Raw genomic sequence first — 22,878 nt, 5'->3', positions numbered from 1 at the left:
GGACTGTTCTGTGTCGTGTTTTGCCCCTGTTTCTGTTCCTGTTTTTCCTTATTTGGTCATGTTCCTGTCCTCGTTTAGTTTGATTATGATTCCTGACACCTGTGTTTAGTAATTATCCCTTGTATTTAAGTTCCTGTTTGTTCAGTCTTCCTTTGTCGGTTCTGCTCGTTGGATGTTGTATAATTCCCCTGTGTTTCCAAGGATTAAAGACTGTTTATGTACTCCATGTCTCCTTTTTCCTTGTTCCTCGTTCCGTGCTCCTCCCAGCACAGATCGTGACAGGTAGTGTGTGTTATGTATGTGTGTGTGTATGTACAGTATATATGTGTGTGTATATATATATATATATATATATATATATAAAAGCTAATTTTTTTTTAATCAAGAGTGTAAGGTGTAGTATAGTTTTTCTTCAAGTTTTTCATAAAAAAAATATATAAAGTGTTTTTCAATAAAACATTTGTTGTCACCTTTATGTTACATTGTATTCTCAGTCAGTCTGATTAAGAATATATATATATATATATATATATATATATATATATATATAAAAGCTAATTTTTTTTTAATCAAGAGTGTAAGGTGTAGTATAGTTTTTCTTCAAGTTTTTCATAAAAAAAATATATAAAGTGTTTTTCAATAAAACATTTGTTGTCACCTTTATGTTACATTGCTTGTATTCTCAGTTTTAAAGTGCTTTTGACAAAGCATCTACTAAACTAAAGCTTTTTTTTTTTTATTCACATTTTTCTCATTTCACAAGATAGCGTGAGAAAAGAAATGGAGAAGCAGAAATGATCTTATCACGCTGTATCTGATATCAATGTTTCCAGCACATGTGCTTGTTTTGTGTTTATTTCAGATACCTGGATGGCGATTGGCATGATTTTATTCTGACTGTTCTTATATAGCAGACAGATGGGTGCAGCCAAGTACTGAAGGGTGCATGGGTCCGTGGCATTGGGAGTAACACCATCTAATAGCTCATAGTCCGCAATAAAGATGTTTCCTTCCTGAAAGACAAGTTGTCACATTTGTATTAAAACCATGCAGAATGTTGCATGCCGAATTGACACACATGAAAATATGTTGCAAGCGAATCATACTGCACATGCCAATATACTCATTGCTTGTGTGTTGCATACCTTGAGCTCTTCTTCCAGTGTGAGACCCCTCTCCAGACTGTCCTGAACTATCTTTTGTGTGACTGGAAACTTGTCAGGAATTTCTGTGCATTTCCTGATGACCACTGGATTACAGCCATTCAAGAACTGGTATCCGAACATGAAGTCTTCCTTCCAGTGCTCCATCACATACTCTGTGCAAAGGACACAAGCAGTCATTTTAACATTATTACACACATTCATCTTTATTCATACAACAAATTTTGAAGCAGCTGTGTGCTTTAAAAATGTAAATAACTCAGAACAACATGGTATGTTGTGCAGTGTAAAACCTAACATTAATCTAAATACACTGGGTACATTTTACAGACATACGAGTAAACAAAATCCAATGCTGCTTACTCCAAACAGGTAATTTATGTATTATAACAGATGAGGGTGTTTGTGAGATGAGTGTGTAATGTGCAATTCTTTAATGTTGTTAAAGAAATAGTAAAGGTTATATATGCTGGCTGTTCAAACCTGATATTGTATTCTTAATTCTCACGAATATACGCTCAAAGTCTGCAAAATCTCCCCATGAGGACTGGAACATGTGCATGAACTGGTTTACGTAGAGATTTTCAATCCTGAGGAATAAAACACAGTCATTTAAAAAAATCATACATATGGCCTATAATCTCTTTTTGAATATTGAATAATATTGAATATTGAATAATATATCAAAATCATAAATAAAAAGAGAGAGATTTACTTGGATAGTCTACCCTTGTGAAAAAGAAGTTTGAGCATACTTTTTAATAAGAGTATTTCTTACAGAAATAATACACTTCCAAAGAATATATTCAATGTACTAAATGTAATGTTTTTAGACAGTTATTTGCATTTTATTAGCAAATAAATGAAATATTAAAATAAATATTAAACGCAATTAGCTGAACTTAAAAGTGTTTTTGTACCCATTTAAGTAGGACTTAAGTACATCTTTATATATAGTTTCATAATTGCTTCTATTTTCTTTGAAATGGCTAGTGGACTGCAATGGTAAACATATTCCAATTTAATGCAATGTTTTACAAAGTTAATCAATATATGAATATTTTAGTTTAGATCATTAATATTAAATTATCTGCAAAAAAAAAAGAAAGAAAGAAGTATACTAAGCACTTGTTTTTCACAATGGCAATCCAAGCTTTCTCACAGTCTTTTCCCACATTCTGTATTGGACCTCATGCTTTAAAAATGACTTCTTGTTGTGATAATCTAACTGTCACTGAGCCTGCAGATATGGGTGGTAATTCCCCATACTCAGTGCATGCCACTGAGAACGACACTTCTCAAAACTATTTATATCAATAACACAATCTACCGAATCTGCCATTTCCCCCTTTTAACAGTCACACTTTTACATGAGCACAGGCCATCACAGTTCTTTAAGGTCTGTGCAAATGTACAATACCACAAAGACAATGCATATTTGTGTTCAGACCTCGTTGATACATGCAAAAGACAAACAGATTCTGAAAGAAACATGCAAATGTGCATAAATACAAACACACGGTCACTTTATGGAAATAACAGCTGTCTGACAGCACAGAGCAGTAAAAACGGTATTCAAGAATGAAATATGCTTAGTCATCAAATAAAAAGAATCTTACGCTTTGCTGTAGTTGAGCACAAAGTCCACTCCTTTCTCGCTATCAAACTGAATGTCTCGTGGAAGCTCACTATGGGCTTTGGCATCTATGCTCATAGGGAAGCCAGGGTGCCACTCCTTCCATCTTCAACATCAAGCATATCATCATGTTTTAAAATTCAGTCTATTATATCAGCACCCAATCATATTGTCATTATTATGCAATAAATGAAAGGTTCCACATTTAAAAACAGGATTTCCTGGGCAGTATGGTCAGACATGTGGTAGTGGTGGTATCATTGGCAAAGGTCCCAGATTCAGTCCCATGAGTTTTTAGTTAAACTAGTCCAAATTAGGTTTGGAACCCACAAGAGGTTGAGTAAATGATGAGAGAAATTGTATTTTTGGGTTAACTATCCTTTAAGGACTTTTCAGATTAGCTCAAACCTGGGTAATTGTCTTTTTAAACTCTCATTCTAAAGGGACAGACAGTTCATTCAAAAATAAAACTTCTGTCTTCATTTATACACCCTCATGCCATTCTTCAAAGTATCTAAATAGGCTTATCTAAATAATTATGTAATATATTTACTTTTTTTGTGTTCTGCAGAAGAACAAAAGTCATACAGGTTTGGAAAGACATGAGGGTGAGTAAATGATGACAGAAGTTTCATTTGTGGGTGAACTCTGTGTAACCCCACTTGTCATTTTCGTTTTTACGCCGGGTTTACGGTCTATAAAATCGTGGAACTGGTTTAGCAACAACCAATCATAAACTGTACGGCGCTTGCCTCATTAAATATTCATGAGCTTTGCAGAAACAGAAACTTTGACGCGCTGTATTTTGTTTCAGAGCTTCAGGGAGAATCAAAACGTCAAATAATGACGGAAAAACTGTTAATTGTTGCGATAAGAGCGATTTACTCTAACAGTTATTGTCAGAACAGTGTATTCAGGAAAACTGGATGGTACAGTCAGAATTATAAACGCACCTGGCAAAGCTAAATTACACAAGACGTTAAATAAGTTGCGTTCTGATCATTCATCCAAACAATGACAGCGTAACACTGGCAACCCGGGATTTACAAAGGTACAATATGAAACCAAACGCACAAAATTATTTCCTAAACCAGGGTAAAGAGTAAACAGTATATATGAATCATCAAAGTATAGCTGTCTGTGAGAATGGAAAAAATTAATGGTCTGTTATGATAAAATCAGACTTGACCACAAGTGCATTTATGAGGAAAGCATACAAATTTGCTACAGTGTTTAACCTCTTTCTGAAAGTTGCATCAAACCTGTATGTCTTCTGTCTCTGTTCTAGTTCTTTGCGCCTGTGCTGTTTTGCCACTCCGGTCTTGTCATGCTGTGCCAATCGAGCTGAAACACAGCAAGCATTGAAACCTTATTTTAAGGTAAAGTTTAGGTTTTTATTACAGTAAGAAATGTACAAGCCAATCAGAACATACCCCTTCCATCTCTGAGGATCACCTCTTTGTCATCAACTAACCAGCGAAAGCAGGGGAACTCAATATAATCTCCATAGGGTGTCTTCACCGTGATATATTTGCAGTACCAGTCATCGTGCATCCAGTATTTCTTCTTTTCAATTTTCACCAGCTCAATTTCACCCAGGTCCTCTCCCACACTGATGTCATATGAGTCCACCTTGAATTACACCTTATGTTAGATTAGAATTCATTGACTCAAAAAATACACACATAGTTGTCTTCCTGTAAATGATCATTGATTTTTATCTTTTATTTTTTTTATCTTACACTTAGTGATTTGACTTCCTTAGAGATACACTGCATGACTACTTCAAAGATACTGAACAAGGACTGTGGTTTGATTTAAATAATTAAAGAGATTGTAATATATAAGTGCGCCACACATGTCATACAAATAATAGAATCGGCAAGTGACACGCTGAATTAGAAACACTGAAATGGTATTTTCTTGTAAAAGAGTATCTTTTTTTCTGACAACTTTGAAAACTCATTTTTTACAGTGTAAAAGTGTACTGCATGTGTCATCAAGAGTCAAGACATATAACTCATAAGTCGTTTAGCCTGTGTTTTGACTCAAATTAATCAACAGCCATAAAAGAAAGAATGCCAAAGCATAAAAAAAAAAGTTTACAATTTGAATTCACAAAGAATAAGGCAATTCACTAATGCAATATAATTCAATTATTATTTGCACAATATAATTCGCAATGAATCAAACTCGTCAAAAGGAGCTCATAGGTCTAATATAATTGCGTTCATAGGCAAAGACTGTTAGTATCTTACCGCTCCTCTCTCAAAGTCATTATAGAGGGGTTTGTCCAGAAGGGTTCTCTCACTGCATCTCTCAGATCCCACCAGGGTCATATAAATGTAGTCGTCTGTTCCAGCAAACCACTGAGTGCCTGTGGCGACAGTCACTGTGTAGTTGGGCATTTTCGTCAAGCTGGAGATCAGCTCTGCAACTGAACTCAAATGGACTTTTCAAGAGTCGCACGCAGACTGCATTTCCTCTTCTCTCTCCCCCTCTCCCATTCTCTCTCTAACTGACTCGCTCAAGCCACAAACTTCACACATACTACACGGAAATTTATAGATGTTCTCTTGATTGGCATTGCGGTAGGCTTTGACCTAGTTTCTTGTTTCAAGAAGTGTGTGAATGGCATTATGCAGTTTATTTATGAATTTAATTTATGTCAATAGTGACCGTTTATTATGTGACAGTACGTCACTCTACACTTCACAATACAGGAACCAATTTTTAAGATGCTCTGTCTGGCTTGCTTATCAGATATTTTAGTTCTCGTTTATCTTCAAGGCTTGCCAAGTGTTTTACTTAGAGTGAGCGGTTGCTTCATGCTTATTTTTGAATATTAGTTGGTCTTGATAGTTTGCAAGGTTTTGGGGTATGTACCTTGTGGTGTACCAGCTCACATTCTGCTGATGAATACATACAACCATTGCAATTTGCAATCATGCAATTTGCAAAAACATAAATAAATAAATATATATATATATATATATACACATCCTGAAGCATCTTGGAGACACTGCCACACTGGATTTAGTCCGTCTCAGTTTGTTCTGTTTCTTCATGTCATTCCAGACAGACTGGATGATGATGAGATCAGATCTCTGTGTGGAGCACTGGCTGCTGTCAGACAAAAATCTCACTGGATTATTACAATCAATGGCAAAATTAATGTTTGGAAATGTAAACTGATACTTCCTACTGACACACTACAGCAAAAGACAGAAATAACTGACTTAAAACCATTTTTAGCTGGTGAAAATACTAGTGTTCTAATAATTTTGGCCACCATATATATATTTTAATATATATAGAGAGAGAGAGAGAGAGAAAGAGAGAGAGAGAGAGAGAGAGAGAGATTTATTATTGAGTGAATACATGAATCAAATAAATGCAACCTCAGTGAAAATATAAGATTAAAAAAATGTATATGTATATATATTAGTGCTGTCAAACGGTTAATCGCATCCAAAATAAATTTTTAACGTTTTTAAAGTTTTGGTTTACATAATATATGTGTGTGTACTGTGTATAGGCTATTTATTATGTATATATAAAGACAAACACATACAGCATATACTTTGAAAATATTTACATGTATTTACATGTATATATTTATATTCATATAAATTATATAATATATAAATATATTTAATATATAAACGTAACATATTTTTCTTAAATATATACATGCATGTATGTGTATTTATATATACATAATAAATATACGCAGTACACACACATATATTATGTAAACAAAACCTTTTATTTTGGATGCGATTAATCACGATTAATCATTTGACAGCACTCATATATATATGTGTGTGTGTGGTTTTACATTTTTTAATCTTTTATTCTCACTGAGGCTGCATTCATTTGATCAAAAATGCAGTATTATTACAATTTACAATATAAATATAATTACAATAAAAAACAACTGTTTTCTATTTTAATATATTTTAAAATGTAATTTATTACTGTGATGCAAAGCTGAATTCAGCAGCCACCACTCCAGTCTTCAGCGTCACATGATTCTCATGATTCCAGTATGCTGTTTTGCTGCTCAACAAACATTTATTATCATTGTTGAAAACAGTTGCACTGCTTTTGTGAAAACCATGATAAATTCTGTCAGTATCATAGATAAAGTATAATTAACAAAAAAAAAATAATGTAATTAAAAATAATAAAACCCATACTGCCCCTAAACCTTTGTATATGAGTATATAAACCATATATAAAGCAGTATAAACTCCTTTAATGGCCCTAGAATAACTATTTTATTCAAAGTACAGAAGGCCAAAAATCCACACTGGCCAGTGAGCTCTGCTTTTTTATGACTTGCATGGTAACATGATAAGACAGACATACACTATAACCAGTGTTTTGTTTGCAACATATTTTCCAGTCAAATAAGGCGTTATCAAACAACAGTACCTTACAAACTTAGGAGGAAATAAATGCAAATGAATTGCTAGGTGGGAAGGTGTTTCATAGTAAATGCAGTTCCAAACAAAAATGAGGGAACTATAGGAAAATCCCACTGGATGACAAATAGTGTAAAATGGGATCATGCAAATACTTACTGGCAATTCATCAATCATATTTTAATTATATGAAAGAGAATCAAGAGAAACTCTAGCACAAGACAAAAAAGCCTTTATTTCCAAAGATATTGGTCTAACATTTAAATTTCTTTAATGCTCATCTAAGCATACATACAAATGAATAATCACATGTACAAAACAAGTATCCTCATTGTTAATTTGTTCAATGCCTATTAACCATTTCAATCTGACATAATATCCATTCATTATACCAATATAACACAAATAAATAATAAAGGCGATTTATCCAAAGCAGCAAGACGAACTTTCTCCACAGTTCTCAAGAATCAGCAAAGACAATCCTCCCATTCTAGTGATTTAGCTTGATGGCATTTAGTTAATTTGTTCAATGCCTATTAACCATTTCAATCTGACATAATATCCATTCATTATACCAATATAACACAAATAAATAATAAAGGCGATTTATCCAAAGCAGCAAGACGAACTTTCTCCACAGTTCTCAAGAATCAGCAAAGACAATCCTCCCCATTCTAGTTATTTAGCTTGATGGCATTTAATGCAAATAAACTTGAAATGTGATCAATGAATCATGACCTTCACAACTCACGTATTCACTCAGTAATAAAACTGTATCAGTCGCTGTTGAATGTACGCACATAAATGTTCCCCTTCATCTTTGGAAACACATGCAGCTAAACGATCAACATGTACATGAAAAGTCCGATTTAAAGAGGTTTAAGGACTCGATTCACTGCAACACTGCCACCACATGGCAACAACAAAAAAAGCAAGTAATTACAACCGGAAGGCAAATGAGGCAACCGTTTGAGGGAGCACATTTCCATACAATACAAAACAAAACAAGGCAATAAATCAATTTTATATATATTAAAAAAACAATTAATTTTAATTTTGCCTGGTGAAAGTCTATTTAAGGGACCCATGTAGTTCCTATCACAAATCAGTGAACAATAACTTAAGATTCATATACATATCAGCTGGGATATTCATCACCACACATATTCTCATTTGATTGCTTTCTTCCAAAAGGGAGATTGTGAATTAACCTGCACTGTAAGGCATCAATCAGATATTAAACTTGAGCCACAGTAACATCGGCATGCGAACATGACTGAATACTGCATAGACATTATGTACACTCTCTTTCATTCACTGTATTATTGAATTGCAGAGGAAAGTCATCTTTATCACAAAAAGAGACAAATATCAGTCAATAAGACTTGAGGTGACTCAGATTTGCTGAAATATAAAGCTACATATGAATGAAATTTAGCAAAGAAAAATCTACTTCCATATTTGACTTAAAAATCACGTCATCAGTCATAGTTAAAAGCACTGTGATATACCTAGAGAAACTGTCCACATAGGTAAAATCGACTGTGATTTTTGTGTTTTGCTTATATGAGTGAAAGATTAAGGCATATTGTTCGATCTGAAATGGGACGGCTTCTTACAAGCAAGTTTCAGACGCAGGTTTCCATGGGATTTCCAGTGTCATTGTTTCTGATCCACACAGAACGGAAAAGCAAGCTTTTGTCTCTGTATCCATAGTGATTGTTGCTGGGCTGTGCAAAGCCACAGGTTTGCCGTTTGTGTGGGTGTTTAGTAAGAACTGGATTTCAGATGACTGGTCTCTGGAATGGCAGACAGGACTGCTGTGATGTCGCCGCGGGTCGTTTCAACATGTTCCTTTAAGGCTTAGTCACTGATTGTTCTAGTTTAGGTGAAAAATTTGCTTCATGAACTCGTAAGTAGTGAAGGCAACAGCTTGTGACGGTATACAGCGGATGTAGTTGAGGGACAGGCCACGATACAGTCCTTTCTTGACACCATACTGGGTGTACACGTGCTTGAGAGTTTTTGTGAGGCTGCTGCTAAAAAAATCAAGTAGAAAACATTAGTGATCACAGACAAAACTTGATGGGAATTTTGAGTTTAACATGCAGCAAATGAATAAGAGTGCAAGTCTAAAAGGGACAAGTGTTTTTTTGAAATATATATATATATATATATATATATATATTAGTACCAATGTTAAAAAAATTGTTTTTGATGTGTAATATTTTTTGTAGAAACTGATTTTTTTTAAAGAGTATTTATTCAAAAAAATATTTTGTAAGATTATATGATTTTACTGTTATCAATTGAATGAATCCTTGCAGGATAAAAACGTATCTTAAACTTCTAAATGGTAGTGTATCACAACTGATTTCAACATGAAAATGTTTATAAATGTTTCCTGAGCAGCAAATCAGCAGATTTCTGAAGGATCATGTGACACTCAAGACTGAAGTAACTACTACTGAAAATTCAGCTTTGCCTCACAGGAATAAATTATGTTTTAAAATACAAAACAGTTATTTTAAATGGTAAAAAAATCTCTCAATATTATTGTTTTTACTGTATTTTTAATCAAATAAATGCAGCCTTGATGAGAATAAAGAACAAAATAATATTAATTATTCCAAACTTTTGACATGTAGTTTGTGTGTGTGTGTGTGTGTGTGTATACAGTATATATATTTATTTATAGAGGTTATCTGCCATAATATAAAAATAATTATCAGTCAGATTTTAATACTTATACATCCCTATTAACAAAGCAGTACCTTTTTTATAATTTACTTAAACATTTTTACCAGTGTAAATCATTGAGGAAACAAAGACTTAAAATCATCCAAATTATATAATACTCACCAACATTTGTCAAAATCAGGGAGTGACGCACCTAACTGCATTCTCCTCCGGGCAACATCTAGTGGATATCTGTGCAGAAATATTAGAAAGAATGTAGTATGTACGTACAGTAACACAAACGTACAGTAACGTACAGGTTGTATTACAAACAATACCTAATAAACAAAGAATTAAAAAAAAAAATGAACATACGATATAGTTTGAGCAATTGCTCCAGCAACTCCACCACACATCAGATTGACGTGAGTCTTCAGCACAAGAACATCAGGGTTGTCAAGAGACAGCTTGCCTAGGAGCTCTGGGAAGTGAGTGAGTCCCAGAGTCTTCAATGTACCGAATGTAAAAAAAGAAAAGCCTGAAACAGAGCAAAAAGAGTGACATGAGGACGTAAGCTAAAGTGTTTTTCAGTTTTGCACATTGTATTGTATAATTTACATAAAACAAACAAGAAAATAACCTGCATATGGAGCCATGCCAATGATTGTAGGGGTCAGACCACAGTAGAATCCAGAGATTCCTCCTTCCTTTAAAGATAACACACTGTCATGCAAAACGGAAGCGCAGAAAGGTTCTCAACTAAACTTCTTTCCTGTCTTCATACCTTAAGGTAAATAGTCTGAAAGGCATTTCGTATGCCAGTGTAGCGATGCTCTCCAGTCACTTGAAACGCCAAGCGAGCTCGGATAACATCGAGCGGATAGGTGCAAATAACTGCAGTCATCCCTACAGAAAGAGTACAATGCCGATAAAGACATAATGCTTATCATGAAGTTACAAAGATCTTGGAAGAGTCATGGAAAACAATCACAAACCTGCCATAGATCCTGCCATGAGCCGATGAATATGCCCAGATATTCCAAGATGTGTGTTAAGGAACTGAAAGTACATCAGAAACAGATTACTACAAGCATAAACAAATCTAAACACAGTGTACAATTGGCATTAGTACAAAACTTTGTATTGTTAACATTAAACTTAGGGAAGCTACACTAAAATTGCTACAAGGTACTGAAATAAAAAAAAGTTAAGCTACTGACAAAAAGTAGTAAACTGAGGAAGCTGAAGCGGTTTAAGGTGACCATATATACAGTAGCAATTTCAAATATATAACCATCAGATAAAGTAACTGATTTTACTCATTACTCATTTGTAATGAGTAGTTTTTTTTTGTTTTTTAATGAAGAGATACATTTACAATGAATACAACTACTAAAAAAGTGGAAAATAAACTACCTCAACTTCTCAAATAAATTTGTTGATTCTTTTTTTTAACTGGATCACTCACATAAATCATGAATGAACCAAATCTTTAAAATGAATCAGATTAGTGCTTTACTTGAGAGGACAGTTTAGGAGATTGTGTTTGATTATTGCCTATTTTTACGGCCGCAGAAGTAATACTGGAAAAGCTATGATATTCTGAACAACTGTCACGCTACTAAAAACATAATTATGTTAGGAATGTCACTATGTTTCGTTTGTTATTCCCCAAGACTGGCATTAGTACATAATGACTACGAAACAAAAGTAACCTTTTTGTAGTTATCAAAAGCCATAAACTGAATGGCTCCATATGGGAAAATCCTGATCATCATGGCTCCATTTCCCTTGTATAGTCCAAGGAAACCCTCTTTTTTTGGCACTGCCTTAAGTGTGGCAAACACTCCTGAAAAAACACACAAGATAGCATCATGTTCAACCGTTTGGTGCATAGTTCTTTTTCAAATCAAGTTGCACAAAAATATGTTTATCCGAAACATTTTGGATTTAACTTACCAAGGTGTTTGTAATGAGGATTTTGAGCTTGTAGTAAAATTTTCACTCTATCAAGAGGCGCTATGGTGGACTTGGCACAGCATCCAGCAACACCTAAATATAAAAATAAAATAAAAACAGATTAATATTTGATCAGTAAATAATTCATTTTAAAATAAAAACAATCATAATAAAACACTTAATAGAAAACATTACATATTTTGTGTCTCTCTCTGCATGTCTTGAGACCATTAAAAAACAAAAAATGAAGATTTGCTGAACATTTACTCACCCTCGGTCCATCCAAGACGAACATATTTGGAGAAATTCAGTATTATCATTTGCTCACCAGTGGATCCTCTGCAGTGAATGGGTGCCGTCAAAATGAGAATCCAAACTGCTAATAAAAAGTTGAAACACCGCAATAATTCACCAGTAATCCACACGACTCCAGTCCATTAACATCTTGTGAAGCAAAAAGATGTTTGTAAATAAACAAATCCATCATTAAGATGTTTTTAACTTCAAAGAATTCCTTTCGGCTAAAATAAGAGTCCTCTATTCTTAATATAGCTTTCTCCAATGAAAAAGTCACCTTGTCTAAATCTGGGGCCCGTTCTTCATAGGTCGCTAACTCAGTTAGCTGGATTTGATTGTTGATGATCTGGCATGATCTTGGATTGTTTGGTTCTTCGAAGCCATGATCTTGACCCTTAAGAAACTTTAATTAATGCTGTCACGTAACAAATCTGTTCAAATATAAAATTAAATGAATTGCTAATTACTTCATTGAAATAAAAATGTAAAGCCTGTACAAATATAAAAAATCGTGAATATAAATAATTGGGAATCATGTAAAAAAAAATTCTAAAATACACATTTCATTGATCTATTATGACATTTATGTAGTTTTGTTCGCTTGGCTGTTTCCTTATAAAAGTCAAAAAATTTGTCAAGTTCTTCGTCAGGTGTCTTTTTTAATGATATGATGTCATTACGTTGCTGTCTTGCCGCCAGCCAATCGCTGCATTGCTGATCGTGGTTTCGAGCATCGATGCATAGCCCCTTTTAAACCAACTCATGAACGCGCAATTATCTCAGATAACTCAATCCAGCCATACTAATCATCAACAACAGGTGCGTTCGAAGAACCGAATTAGCCAGATCCTGATTAGCGCGATGATATCATCTTGAATGTGACATTTCATCTCGGATATAATAAACGACGTACGAAGAACGGGCCCCAAGAATACACCAAGCATGAATATACACAAGTTCTTTTCTTTAAATAATGATAGATATGTGTTCACTCCTCACACAGTATCAGCCCTTTTTATGGTGTTTTTTTTTGTTCTTTTTGGAGCTTGACAGTTACTGTCTGCTTCAGAAAATATCTTCAAATAATCACATTTTGTGTTTACAATTACGGAATTGGTTCCACACACACACACACACACACACACACAGGTTTGTCCCCTTTTAAACCAACCCATGAACGCGCAATTATCTCAGATAACTCAATCCAGCCATACTAATCATCAACAACAGCTGCGTTCGAAGAACCCAATTAGCCAGATCCTGGTTAACGCGATGATATAATCTTGGATGTGACATTTCATCTCGGATGTAATAAGCAACGTACGAAGAACGGGCCCCAGGAGAGAAATATGCATAGATCAAGTTCTAAACAAATATGTTGGTGGATTTTGATTCAAGAGGACAACAGGGGATGGACTTGTTCACTATAGGAAGCATTATTATGGATTATCACCAGAAGCAATGGTTTGCAGTTAAAAATCGTTTAAACAGATTTGTTTCTTGCAAACATGCAAATTTTCACTTTACAAGTTGTTAATTGATGGACTGGAGTCGTGTGGATTACTTGTGGATCATCGTGATGTTTTTATCAGCTGTCTGGACTCTCATTCTGACGGCACCCATTCACTGAAGAGGATCCATTTGTGAGCAAGTGATGTAATGCTACAGCTCTCCAAATCCGTTCTGATGAAGAAACCAATTAATCTACATCTTGGATGTGCTTCAATAAATCATTTTATGTCAAAAACTTGAAAAATCAATACAAACAGTTAATTAAAAAATAATAATAAAGAAAAAAAATACTTTTACAACCTATACTATCAATTTATGCATACTTGCATACTATAAGGTATCCAAAAATGGCTGTATATAAATACTTTAGTATATCAATTTTTTTGTGATTTAAAACTTCACCTCCAGCTGCGAAAGAGCGTAGCCAGTAGTAGTAGTCTTTCTGGACAGGAGCTGGGATCTGAGCCCGAGTCCCTGTGGATACAGCCTCTGTCGTCATGATGGCTGCTATCAGGACTGCAGCACATTCATGTCTTCAGCACACTCTGGAATGGAGTAAACAAACATGTGCATTGATATTATTATGCCTCAAATGATCGGTGACATGGGCTGGACTCTGCACACATGAAGTCATATCAGTCATAAACAGTTGGGCAGCGTTGTAAATGTATTACTTAACGAGTCCTTGGTTTGGGGAAATGTTAACAGATTCAGTTCACTAAACTAGAAAGACAAACCAAATCATATACAGGTGCCATCCATAGAAGTAGTCAAAAACTACCATGGTAAATGTCCAGAAAACATGGCACTTGTGCTACTTTCTTTTTAGTGCGTAATTTTCTGGTCTGTTTTTTTCTCTCGCAACTTTGGCTAAATGTGTTAACATTTCGTAACGTGCACAAAGATAAGGATATTTCAATAGGCTACACAACAGCGATATTGTTACCTTGGTTACTGCTGTTTATTCCGTGTCAACCATCCATATTACACCAGACAGATTTCATTCCACATGCAATTTACACTGAACTATTTGCATCATTCACAAACAGAGTTTTCAGCAGCTCTGGCCTGAATTCTTGGAAACGGATCAAATAAGTCCTGGTTAAAATCAAGGCCATTGGTTGCACAACTGGATATGGACCTGTGTGATCCTGAAGCTGTCAGCTCTTCCTGTTATAAACACTGCGTCTGAACTGCGTGAATACTGTACGTCAGCGACGACAGAACTGTTCGCGCTACATGAGATCCATACGTATTTAGTTCTTTGTATTTAAACAATGTACTTACAAAACACAAATCAAAGATCAGGAATACACTTTTTCACGTGTTTTTCAGCAGTTCCGTCCATATCGTGTCCTTCACTGATTCGTTTCCTGTCGCAGAATTACCACGTAATTGCGTGTCAACGAGCCGCACCGCAGCATTTCATTTTGTGTGATGTTTTTAACATTCATCTACATTGCATTCATTTATCAGACATAGTAAGATCAAATATTACATGTGATTTTTGGCAATACTGTGCATTGCAAGTTTTTTTTATTATCACTGTGATGTGAAATTAAAACTAATTTACGTTAATCATGATGATGATTTTGATTGTTGTTGATTGCATTCATCTGATTTTTTTTAGGAATTATTGTCTCTATATATGAAAACTGCATAATAGTATAATAATAATGTATTGTAATAATGTATTATTATTATTATAAGGCACAATAGTTGCCTCACGATAATAATAATAATAACCTTGCTGATTGTATTAATTGTTGTTGTTTGTTTTCTATTCATTTGATTTTTTTGGAAAATGATTTGCTATATATGAAAACTGCGTAATAGAATAATAATAATAAAAACAACAACAACAACAATAATAATAATAATAATAATTGTTGTTGTTGTTGTACATTAATATTATGGTGAGACACCGACAAGACAGTTAGTTTTGACTGCTTTTATTGTCCTCATTTGTAAGTCGCTTTGGATAAAAGCGTCTGCTAAATGACTAAATGTAAATGTAAATATTAATGCACCAGGCAACTATTATGCCTTTTCATAATATGCTGTATAATAATAATAATAATAATACAGATATAATTTATATATAATTGTAAATATAAGAAATAATAATAATAGTAATAACAATGATGATAATTTTAATTGTTATGTTTTTCTATTCATCTGACGTTTTTGAGGAATTATTGTCTGTATATTAAATTGCATAATAATAATAATAATAATAATGATTAAATCATGAGAGGTATATATAATACAGATATAATTGTCATATTTGTATGCCTGATAAGCACAGATTCTCAGACAAGCTCATTCTGACAAAGGTTCTGTTGGATTGGTAAATTCAGAAGTGACGATAGTCATAGTGAAACTGACGTCATCTCAAGTCGTGGTTCACGCATTTATTTGTGTTAGCAGTTTGCTCAAAGCGCAGTGAGTTAGCAGGCTAAAAATGGATAGATACTGATTTCTGCACAGATTGACTATCCTGAGAACAGCAATCCAGTCCGGGTTTTCCCGCCGCCTCACGCCGACGTCCATTAAACATCCTGAAGTTGACTGGAGAGTGTAGGTCGAGGCAGGCAGAGCTGCCGTGAATGGATTGACATAAGAAGGATTTGCCTTTTATCAGGTGCTTTGGTCTCTGTGGCAGCATGTCAGTGTTACAGTTCAAAGATACGTTGTGAAGACGTTATTCACGCGTGCCTAGGGAAGATCCATCGAGGAGAAATGCTGAAGGATCGGTCGTGTCGTACAGGCGGGGAATATTATTAGCCCTCAGACAGTGTCTCTCCGGTATGTAAAGTATTTCAACTCCCTTCAAAGTGTTCATAATACAGCAACCCACGGATAAAGTCCCCTTGTTTGATCATTTGCTTCGTATCACGTTTGAAAGTTAGTAGAGCGGCTTATAGAAACTGAAACGAACTGTTGTTAGAGATAGGCGTGTGAGAACGTTAAGCGATTAGTCAGCCACAACGGCTGTCACAAAACCTAGTTAGTTCACTACTTAGACAACATTTTTGGGCATCGTAGGCGCGTGATTCGCAATTTTGCACGAGCCTATGACGCACAAAAATGCTGTGTATGTAGGGAGCTCACTAGGTTTGAGACGGAGCCAGCGTTTAAACTTTTGTGAGTGTCTTTAGATCCACTTGTCAGAACAAACGTACCTCACACTTGCCTAATTTGTATTTACATTTTACTCATGACAACTTAAGTGCCAAAACACTTGTTTCACTTGATGAGTCACATATACACATGTAAACAAACAGCTGAAACCAATAAACATGTGAATATAAGAAGTTTGAGTATCCCTAATAAAAAGATGCGTGGTACGTAATGATTACCATAGTCATAAACCATGATATTTAAGGTACTATCATGGTACTTGTCTAAAGAAACATGCCTGTGTCTAAAAGCTATGGTAACACTACAGTGTGAAAACCATGCAATACCATGGTACTTTTTGGTAAGCATGAGGATTTGTCTTATTAGCAGTAATATCCCTAATGTGTTTGTGCGCTCAATACATTGTACCTAAATTTTAAATTTTTAACCCCAATTTTAATTTAAGGGGCCTTTAATAAACATAATCAGATGCTACATAATTCAATAATGAATTGTCCTTTCCACAGGTAGCCATACATCCATATGTCATCAGTGGGAAAAAAATGTCAATGTGATCTTACTCGAAACAGGGAACATTACATGAAAGATCTGAAAAGTACTGTTGCCCAGAGTCATTTTTATACTGTTTCCCATGCCGGCTATCCTGAACTCCTCCTCCCTCACCCTCACTTGCTTCAGCTATGCCTCATACTCCCAAAGCACCCAAGAAGTCATCTTGTGCATCCAAAAAGCAAAATGTTAGGAGGGTGAAAGCTTCCACGACTAGGAGGCAAAAGGTCAACTTTCTCAAAGCCAATGGCGAGATCAAGAAGGCCATAGACAAGAAACAGGCAGCCAAGGCGGCCCAGAGGACTGCTGTCAGCAAGCCCAGCAAGAGGACAGTCAAGAATGTCCTCATTGTTAAAGGATCCAGGCACACGCGTGGTTCTGTGAACCAAAATGGCTTGTTGTCAAAACGTAATGGGAAAGGGAAGTCACCTCACAATAGTGTCTCATGTCTTAGGGAAGTTAAGTCCTACAGGAGAGTGGTTACAAAGAAAAAGGGAGGTCTGAAGATCAGGGAACAGAATACTGATACTAAAAGGTCAGAAGTTCATGATCCTAATGGTGATGGACAACAAAAGGGTGCTGTAATTCCCACTGGAGAGGAACAGAGCGTTAACATAAGTTCAGAGCAAATTGCGGAGGATCACAGAGAGACTGTTGTTCACAACACTGACAAGGCAGAGGAAGAGACGGTGAAAGCAGGCACAGAAACTGTACAAAACGAAAGCTGCTCTGCTCCTAGCGAGCAGCCAAACTCAGCGTTTGTTGAGCAGCGTGACCCTCTTGACCCTGTCAATAATGTGGACTTTGCCTACAACAATAATACCTCAGGCCCAACAACTCCCTCCCCTTCACAATCAGATAAGTATGTTTCAGGTCAAATTGAGGAGGTTCAACTCATCGTTCCACACATAAACTTTCCCGACAATTCTTTTCAAACCACTCCAGAAAACTCCATGGAAGCAGGTGAGACTGTAGCCTCCCAAGTGTGTCGGTCCTCCAATGAATCACCAGCACTGGAAAACATTGCAAATGCTCCCCAGAAGGAAAAAAATGAATTTGAAAGCACTGCAGACGTGGACACCAAAGATGAAATTGACGATGCTGAAATGTCGATGAAGAAAGAAGGAGCGCTTTCTCTCCTCTCGTTGAGCATGACCATTTACAACAGCACTCTTTGTGAAATGGGCCGTGGGCCTCAGGCGACGGCGTCGCTCTCCAGTAGCACAGAAAGCACCCAGTCCTCGTTTGACAGCGACTCAGAGTCGGTTCTGGAGCGCAGGGAGTCAGGAAACCCTCCTCTCCAAATTGAGGATATTCAACTGCGTTTACTTCAAGTTCAAGAGAGCAGAGACAAGAAAAAGAGAATTCAGTGCGATGTTTGCACGCCCTGCCTGCGCAAGATCAACTGCGGGGAATGCAGGAGTTGCCAGAACCGAAAAATGGGCCATCAGATCTGTAAGCTCAGGAAATGTGTTGAGCTGACGAAAAAGCCCCACGTGATCTGTACGAGAGAGGTAAGGCACCTGACTCTTCAACTTTTTGATCTGTCGCTTGCCCTAAATTTAACATTTTGAATTAAAGTCAAATCAAAGATGTTCAGTACAACAATTGAAGGGGTTGTAATGTAAGGAATCAACTTTTTCTTGATCTTGAATTTTGAAGCTTTGTGATGTTACACAGGTAAATGCATCAGTTTACACATCAGTGATATCTATTGGGTGATGCAGAACTTAGACCCAATCGCAGAGGAAATAAGGAAACGCCTCATATATAAGTTGTGGAACTTTCCTCTCTGCATATCTTTCCCAAAGGTCGTTGCGTTGCTGTCTATGCAGGGTCAGACAGCTCTCAGATTCCATCAAAAATATCTTAATTTGTGCTCCGAAGATGAACGAAGGTCTTATGAGTTTGAAATGACATGAGGGTGAGTAATTAATGACAGAATTTTCATTTTTGGGTGAACTAACCCTGTAAGCTAAAGTTCATTTTGAAGGTCCCTGATCATTTAAATCTCTCCAATACCTTTCAGTAAAGACTGTGTGGTGATTCTGCCACAACTATCACACAGCAGCAGAATTACGGTTGTCAGTCGTTTGGAGTGCTAAATATGGTCCTGTTCACATGGTTTGGTTAAGAAACTGGATGACTCCCTTAAATTTTCAGGACTCGCAATCAAATTTTGAGAGTATGAGCAGATGCAGAGAATACAGACATGCATTTCTTATAAATGCAGCTACACAAAATTAGTTTATCCACTATTGTCCAATAGGGCTGGGAAAATAAATCGATGCATCACGAATCGAGAAATGATTCAGCATCGATTCTGAGATTTTCCGAATGCATCGCGATTCTTTCTTGAGTCGATTCTGAGCTTAGTTTTGAACAGCAGATGGCACTGCATGCTTTAGAAACAGCCATACTCTGCTTGTTTCCAAATCCTTACACACACTTGAACCTAAAATAATCATTCATAAAATTCGAAAAGGTTGAAGCGAATTACAATGGTGTTCACAGTGGGCTGTGTTTACATTAATCTCGCTCATAAACACATTCTGAGCTGAGGTGAAATTACATGACTCAGCCGAATGCACAAAGCACTCTTCTTCATGAGCATTTGGGTGTGCGGATAAAAACTAGATTAGTGCGCCATCTGCTGTTAAAATCTAAGCTCAGAATCGATTCCCGAGGAATCGCGATGCATTCTGAAAATCTCAGAATCGATTAATCGTCCCAGCCCTATTGTCCAACTTATTTTTCAATGTGGACGTAAGACTTCAGATTCAGCTGCATTAGGTAGATAACCAGAAAAACAATAACAACCCTCTACGCACACTTTAGCAAAAGAAAAACATACACACTACACACTGACTAAAATTCAAAAAGTGAAAAAGCATAATAGGACCCCTTTAAGACTCTCTCTCTCTTTGTTTGCGTGTGTGAGACAGTGCTTTTAGCAAAGCAAAAGTCGTGCGCCTTCACACTAGAGTTTACGGTACGTCAAATACAGGTGCGCTGCGCATGCATTGAGATGAACTGAAAAATAGCACAGATCGCTTGACAGAGAGTGAGACTGAGAGAGTGAAGCGCTCAGTCAGTGTGTTCAGCAAGTAAAAATACATCTGTGATTAACTTATACTTAGCCTCCAACTTACACACTGGCGAGTAAAATCTAATAATTTATTTGCCACTGGCTGATATTAGACATAATTTAGTTGCCCAGAGTGAAGATTTAGTCGCATATGCGAGTGATTTACTCGCAATGTAGAGGGTTGAATAAAAGTGCAGTAAATGGTATGATTACAATAATAAATTAAAATATGGTAACAAACCAATATGCAATATCAAGCAGCAAAAAATAACTGCTAAAATAACGGCAAGTGGCTGACAGTGGAAGCCTTGCACATTCAAAATAAAAATAGCTACACCTGCTCTTAAGTTAAAAATACGTTGGATAAGTGGACTTTGCATTAAAAAATGATATGACCCATTTAATAATGACATTAGGCTGGAGAGGTTTTAATAAAGGCGTTGAAACAGATTTGGACATTTTGTTGGTTTCTGAATTGAAGTTGCTGATCATACTTTTAGTTATCTTTATTACTGTCTTCTGACTGCATTGGCTTGAGAAAATATGAAAGAAATAGATGAGCACTGTTTTCAGGCATAACCCATCACATGATTTACCATGCGCATTACACGGCTTATGTGTCTGTGTGTGCAAGTTTGTGAGTGAGAGAGAATGAATGACACTCTACATATGTTAAGTCTCCATGTTACAGTGTCTTACTTGTGTTTGCTTGATGAGTCAGTAGTTTAACACTTTGTCTGTTTGTCTTATGCATGCTTAATTAAGGCAATGAGAAGTGTTGTTTTTATGTCATTGTGCTGATTGAGACTGAACTAGCTGTTTATTTAGCCTTTGTTAGAAACAGGATTGCTGTTTCTGATTAAGCACTGATTATCCAACTTTACGTACTGTAGTAGTATTTTTAGACCCTTTGTCAAATTTGAAATTATGAAATGTATAGCTTGAATGCAATGTCCGGAATGCTGAATGAATGACATTGTAAGCAATCACAGCTTTTTGACGTTTATGCATATAGTTGCTAGTTTTGATCGGTCTGAAATGTTTTGAACTTGGAAGAAAGTTAAGTAACACAATTATTTCACTCTCACTAATTATATATTATATCATCATTGCTGTCACTTATGAGTGTTTGAGCCTGTCCTCTAACATCTGTTTGTTAGTAGTCTGTCAGCGAACAGGGATGATGACAGGATTACACCAGATTGAGGTTCGTAAACGTATCAGTAATTTCCCTAAAATTTAGGCAAGCGTTCAGCCAGGGTCACATCTGCTATAGTTATAGTCAGACTTTAGTCAGGTTGTCATCAGTGTCTGGATGTGAGTGGGTGGTTTGTGGGCTGAATGTCTATTGCACTTGGATTGTGTTTCTTTATCTATAAAGGGTTGATGGGAAAGGCCATCTGTAATTATGTAATTAACTACATAAGAGAGTTGTTGTTTGTGCATCCATCTGCCCGTAATGGGTGTCACATGATAGGTAAAGTGGAAATGAGTGCAAGAGGAAATGTAGATGCTTACGAAATATTCTTTTCAGTGATATAATTCACGCTGTTCGATGTGCTGAATGATAAAAAATATGGCCTGTTTTAGTTTCATATACACTACTGTTCAAAAGTATGAATAATGCTGTTATTTAGCAAGTATGCATTAAATTGTTCAGAAGTGACAGAAAATACTTATTTAACAAAAGATTTCTATTTTAAATAAATGCTTTTCTTTGAACTGCATGGCTTAATGGCTGCTGAAAATGTGCAGGAATGAACCACATTTAAAATATTAAAATGCAAAAATAATATTTCACAATGTTAGCTACTGTTTACTGTGTACCTTGGTGAACATAAAAGACTTTTAAAAAATAAAAACTTTTACCCACCTCAAACTTTTGAACTGTGTATATACCATAAAGATAGCTTATTTAATATAAATTGAATAAATAATTTAGGGCCAGATTTACTAACAGCTTGCACCAGCGCAAACCGCCTTTTGGAGTTAAAATAGACACGCAGTGAAGAATTAGGGCTGAAAAGGCGTGGACTAGGGATGGGTATCGTTTACATTTTATCGATACCAATATCGATACTGCTTATTGATACCGGTACTTATCGATACTGTTATCGATACTGTTTGGTGCAAAAAGATATTAAGTGAAAAGTTGTTGAAAATTTGACTCATGGAACACCAGATACGGCGTTTCCTTGGTTACCACTGTAAACAAAGCAGCACTGCTGCTGAAACACTGCTTTAATATGAACTATACAGAGACGAGATTAAAAGAAAATACCACATAAACTTTTCTGAAGACAGTAAGTTCCCCTTAGAAACACATTCATATAAACCCCCAAAATCAATATTGAGGGTTTTCTTCCAATAGTTTGTGCATCATGAACAGTGAGTGATCTGCCTGCTACAGTATTTTTCTCT

At 35.8% G+C, this 22,878-nt stretch overlaps 3 protein-coding genes and 1 long non-coding RNA gene across 7 annotated transcripts in view; 1 reads left to right on the top strand and 3 right to left on the bottom strand.

Moving 5' to 3' along the window:
* Positions 1 to 5,227, bottom strand: part of LOC107747471 (arachidonate 5-lipoxygenase-like) — a 13,544-nt gene extending 8,317 nt beyond the window's left edge. The window contains exons 1-7 of one of the 2 annotated variants that reach the window (XM_016562000.1): positions 5,058 to 5,227; positions 4,233 to 4,431; positions 4,062 to 4,143; positions 2,783 to 2,905; positions 1,647 to 1,753; positions 1,146 to 1,318; positions 867 to 1,013 (exon numbers count right to left, since the gene is read on the bottom strand). In XM_016562000.1, the coding sequence (XP_016417486.1) occupies positions 867 to 1,013; positions 1,146 to 1,318; positions 1,647 to 1,753; positions 2,783 to 2,905; positions 4,062 to 4,143; positions 4,233 to 4,431; positions 5,058 to 5,207 (981 nt within the window). In that variant the 5' untranslated portion in view covers positions 5,208 to 5,227. Of the gene's footprint in view, positions 1 to 866; positions 1,014 to 1,145; positions 1,319 to 1,646; positions 1,754 to 2,782; positions 2,906 to 4,061; positions 4,144 to 4,232; positions 4,444 to 5,057 lie in introns of both variants that reach the window. The other variant, XM_016562001.1, reaches the window with a different exon arrangement.
* Positions 5,228 to 7,766: 2,539 nt separating this feature from the next.
* On the bottom strand, positions 7,767 to 15,050 carry LOC107747470 (graves disease carrier protein homolog). 3 transcript variants are annotated; one of them, XM_016561996.1, is made up of 10 exons: positions 14,623 to 15,050; positions 14,079 to 14,221; positions 11,868 to 11,960; positions 11,624 to 11,757; positions 10,904 to 10,967; positions 10,693 to 10,814; positions 10,549 to 10,615; positions 10,284 to 10,446; positions 10,092 to 10,160; positions 7,767 to 9,268 (listed from the first exon to the last, which is right to left on the bottom strand). In XM_016561996.1, the coding sequence occupies exons 2-10, from the start codon at positions 14,173 to 14,175 to the stop codon at positions 9,109 to 9,111; spliced, it is 969 nt and encodes a 322-aa protein (XP_016417482.1). In that variant the 5' UTR covers positions 14,176 to 14,221; positions 14,623 to 15,050; the 3' UTR covers positions 7,767 to 9,108. The 3 variants fall into 3 exon arrangements, with proteins under 3 accessions (XP_016417482.1, XP_016417485.1, XP_016417484.1); XM_016561999.1 differs by having other exon boundaries at positions 7,767 to 9,265; XM_016561998.1 differs by having other exon boundaries at positions 14,964 to 15,050.
* Positions 15,051 to 16,089: 1,039 nt separating this feature from the next.
* The window catches only part of LOC107747454 (methylcytosine dioxygenase TET3-like), a 45,348-nt gene continuing 38,559 nt past the window's right edge, over positions 16,090 to 22,878 (top strand). Inside the window, exons 1-2 of the mRNA XM_016561958.1 lie at positions 16,090 to 16,484; positions 17,327 to 18,883. Of these exons, the coding sequence (XP_016417444.1) occupies positions 17,501 to 18,883 (1,383 nt within the window). The 5' untranslated portion in view covers positions 16,090 to 16,484; positions 17,327 to 17,500. The remainder of the gene's footprint in view (positions 16,485 to 17,326; positions 18,884 to 22,878) is intronic.
* Positions 20,306 to 22,878, bottom strand: part of LOC107747457 (uncharacterized) — a 21,779-nt gene continuing 19,206 nt past the window's right edge. Inside the window, exons 2-3 of the long non-coding RNA XR_001640804.1 lie at positions 20,952 to 20,961; positions 20,306 to 20,316 (exon numbers count right to left, since the gene is read on the bottom strand). This is a non-coding gene — a long non-coding RNA (uncharacterized LOC107747457). The remainder of the gene's footprint in view (positions 20,317 to 20,951; positions 20,962 to 22,878) is intronic.

The sequence above is a fragment of the Sinocyclocheilus rhinocerous genome, unplaced genomic scaffold, assembly GCF_001515625.1.
Source record: "Sinocyclocheilus rhinocerous isolate Xijiao unplaced genomic scaffold, SAMN03320098_v1.1 scaffold2664, whole genome shotgun sequence".
Lineage (NCBI taxonomy): Eukaryota > Metazoa > Chordata > Actinopteri > Cypriniformes > Cyprinidae > Sinocyclocheilus > Sinocyclocheilus rhinocerous.
Note: the sequence above shows the minus strand (reverse complement) of the source record. Positions and strands in the feature narration are given on the sequence as shown.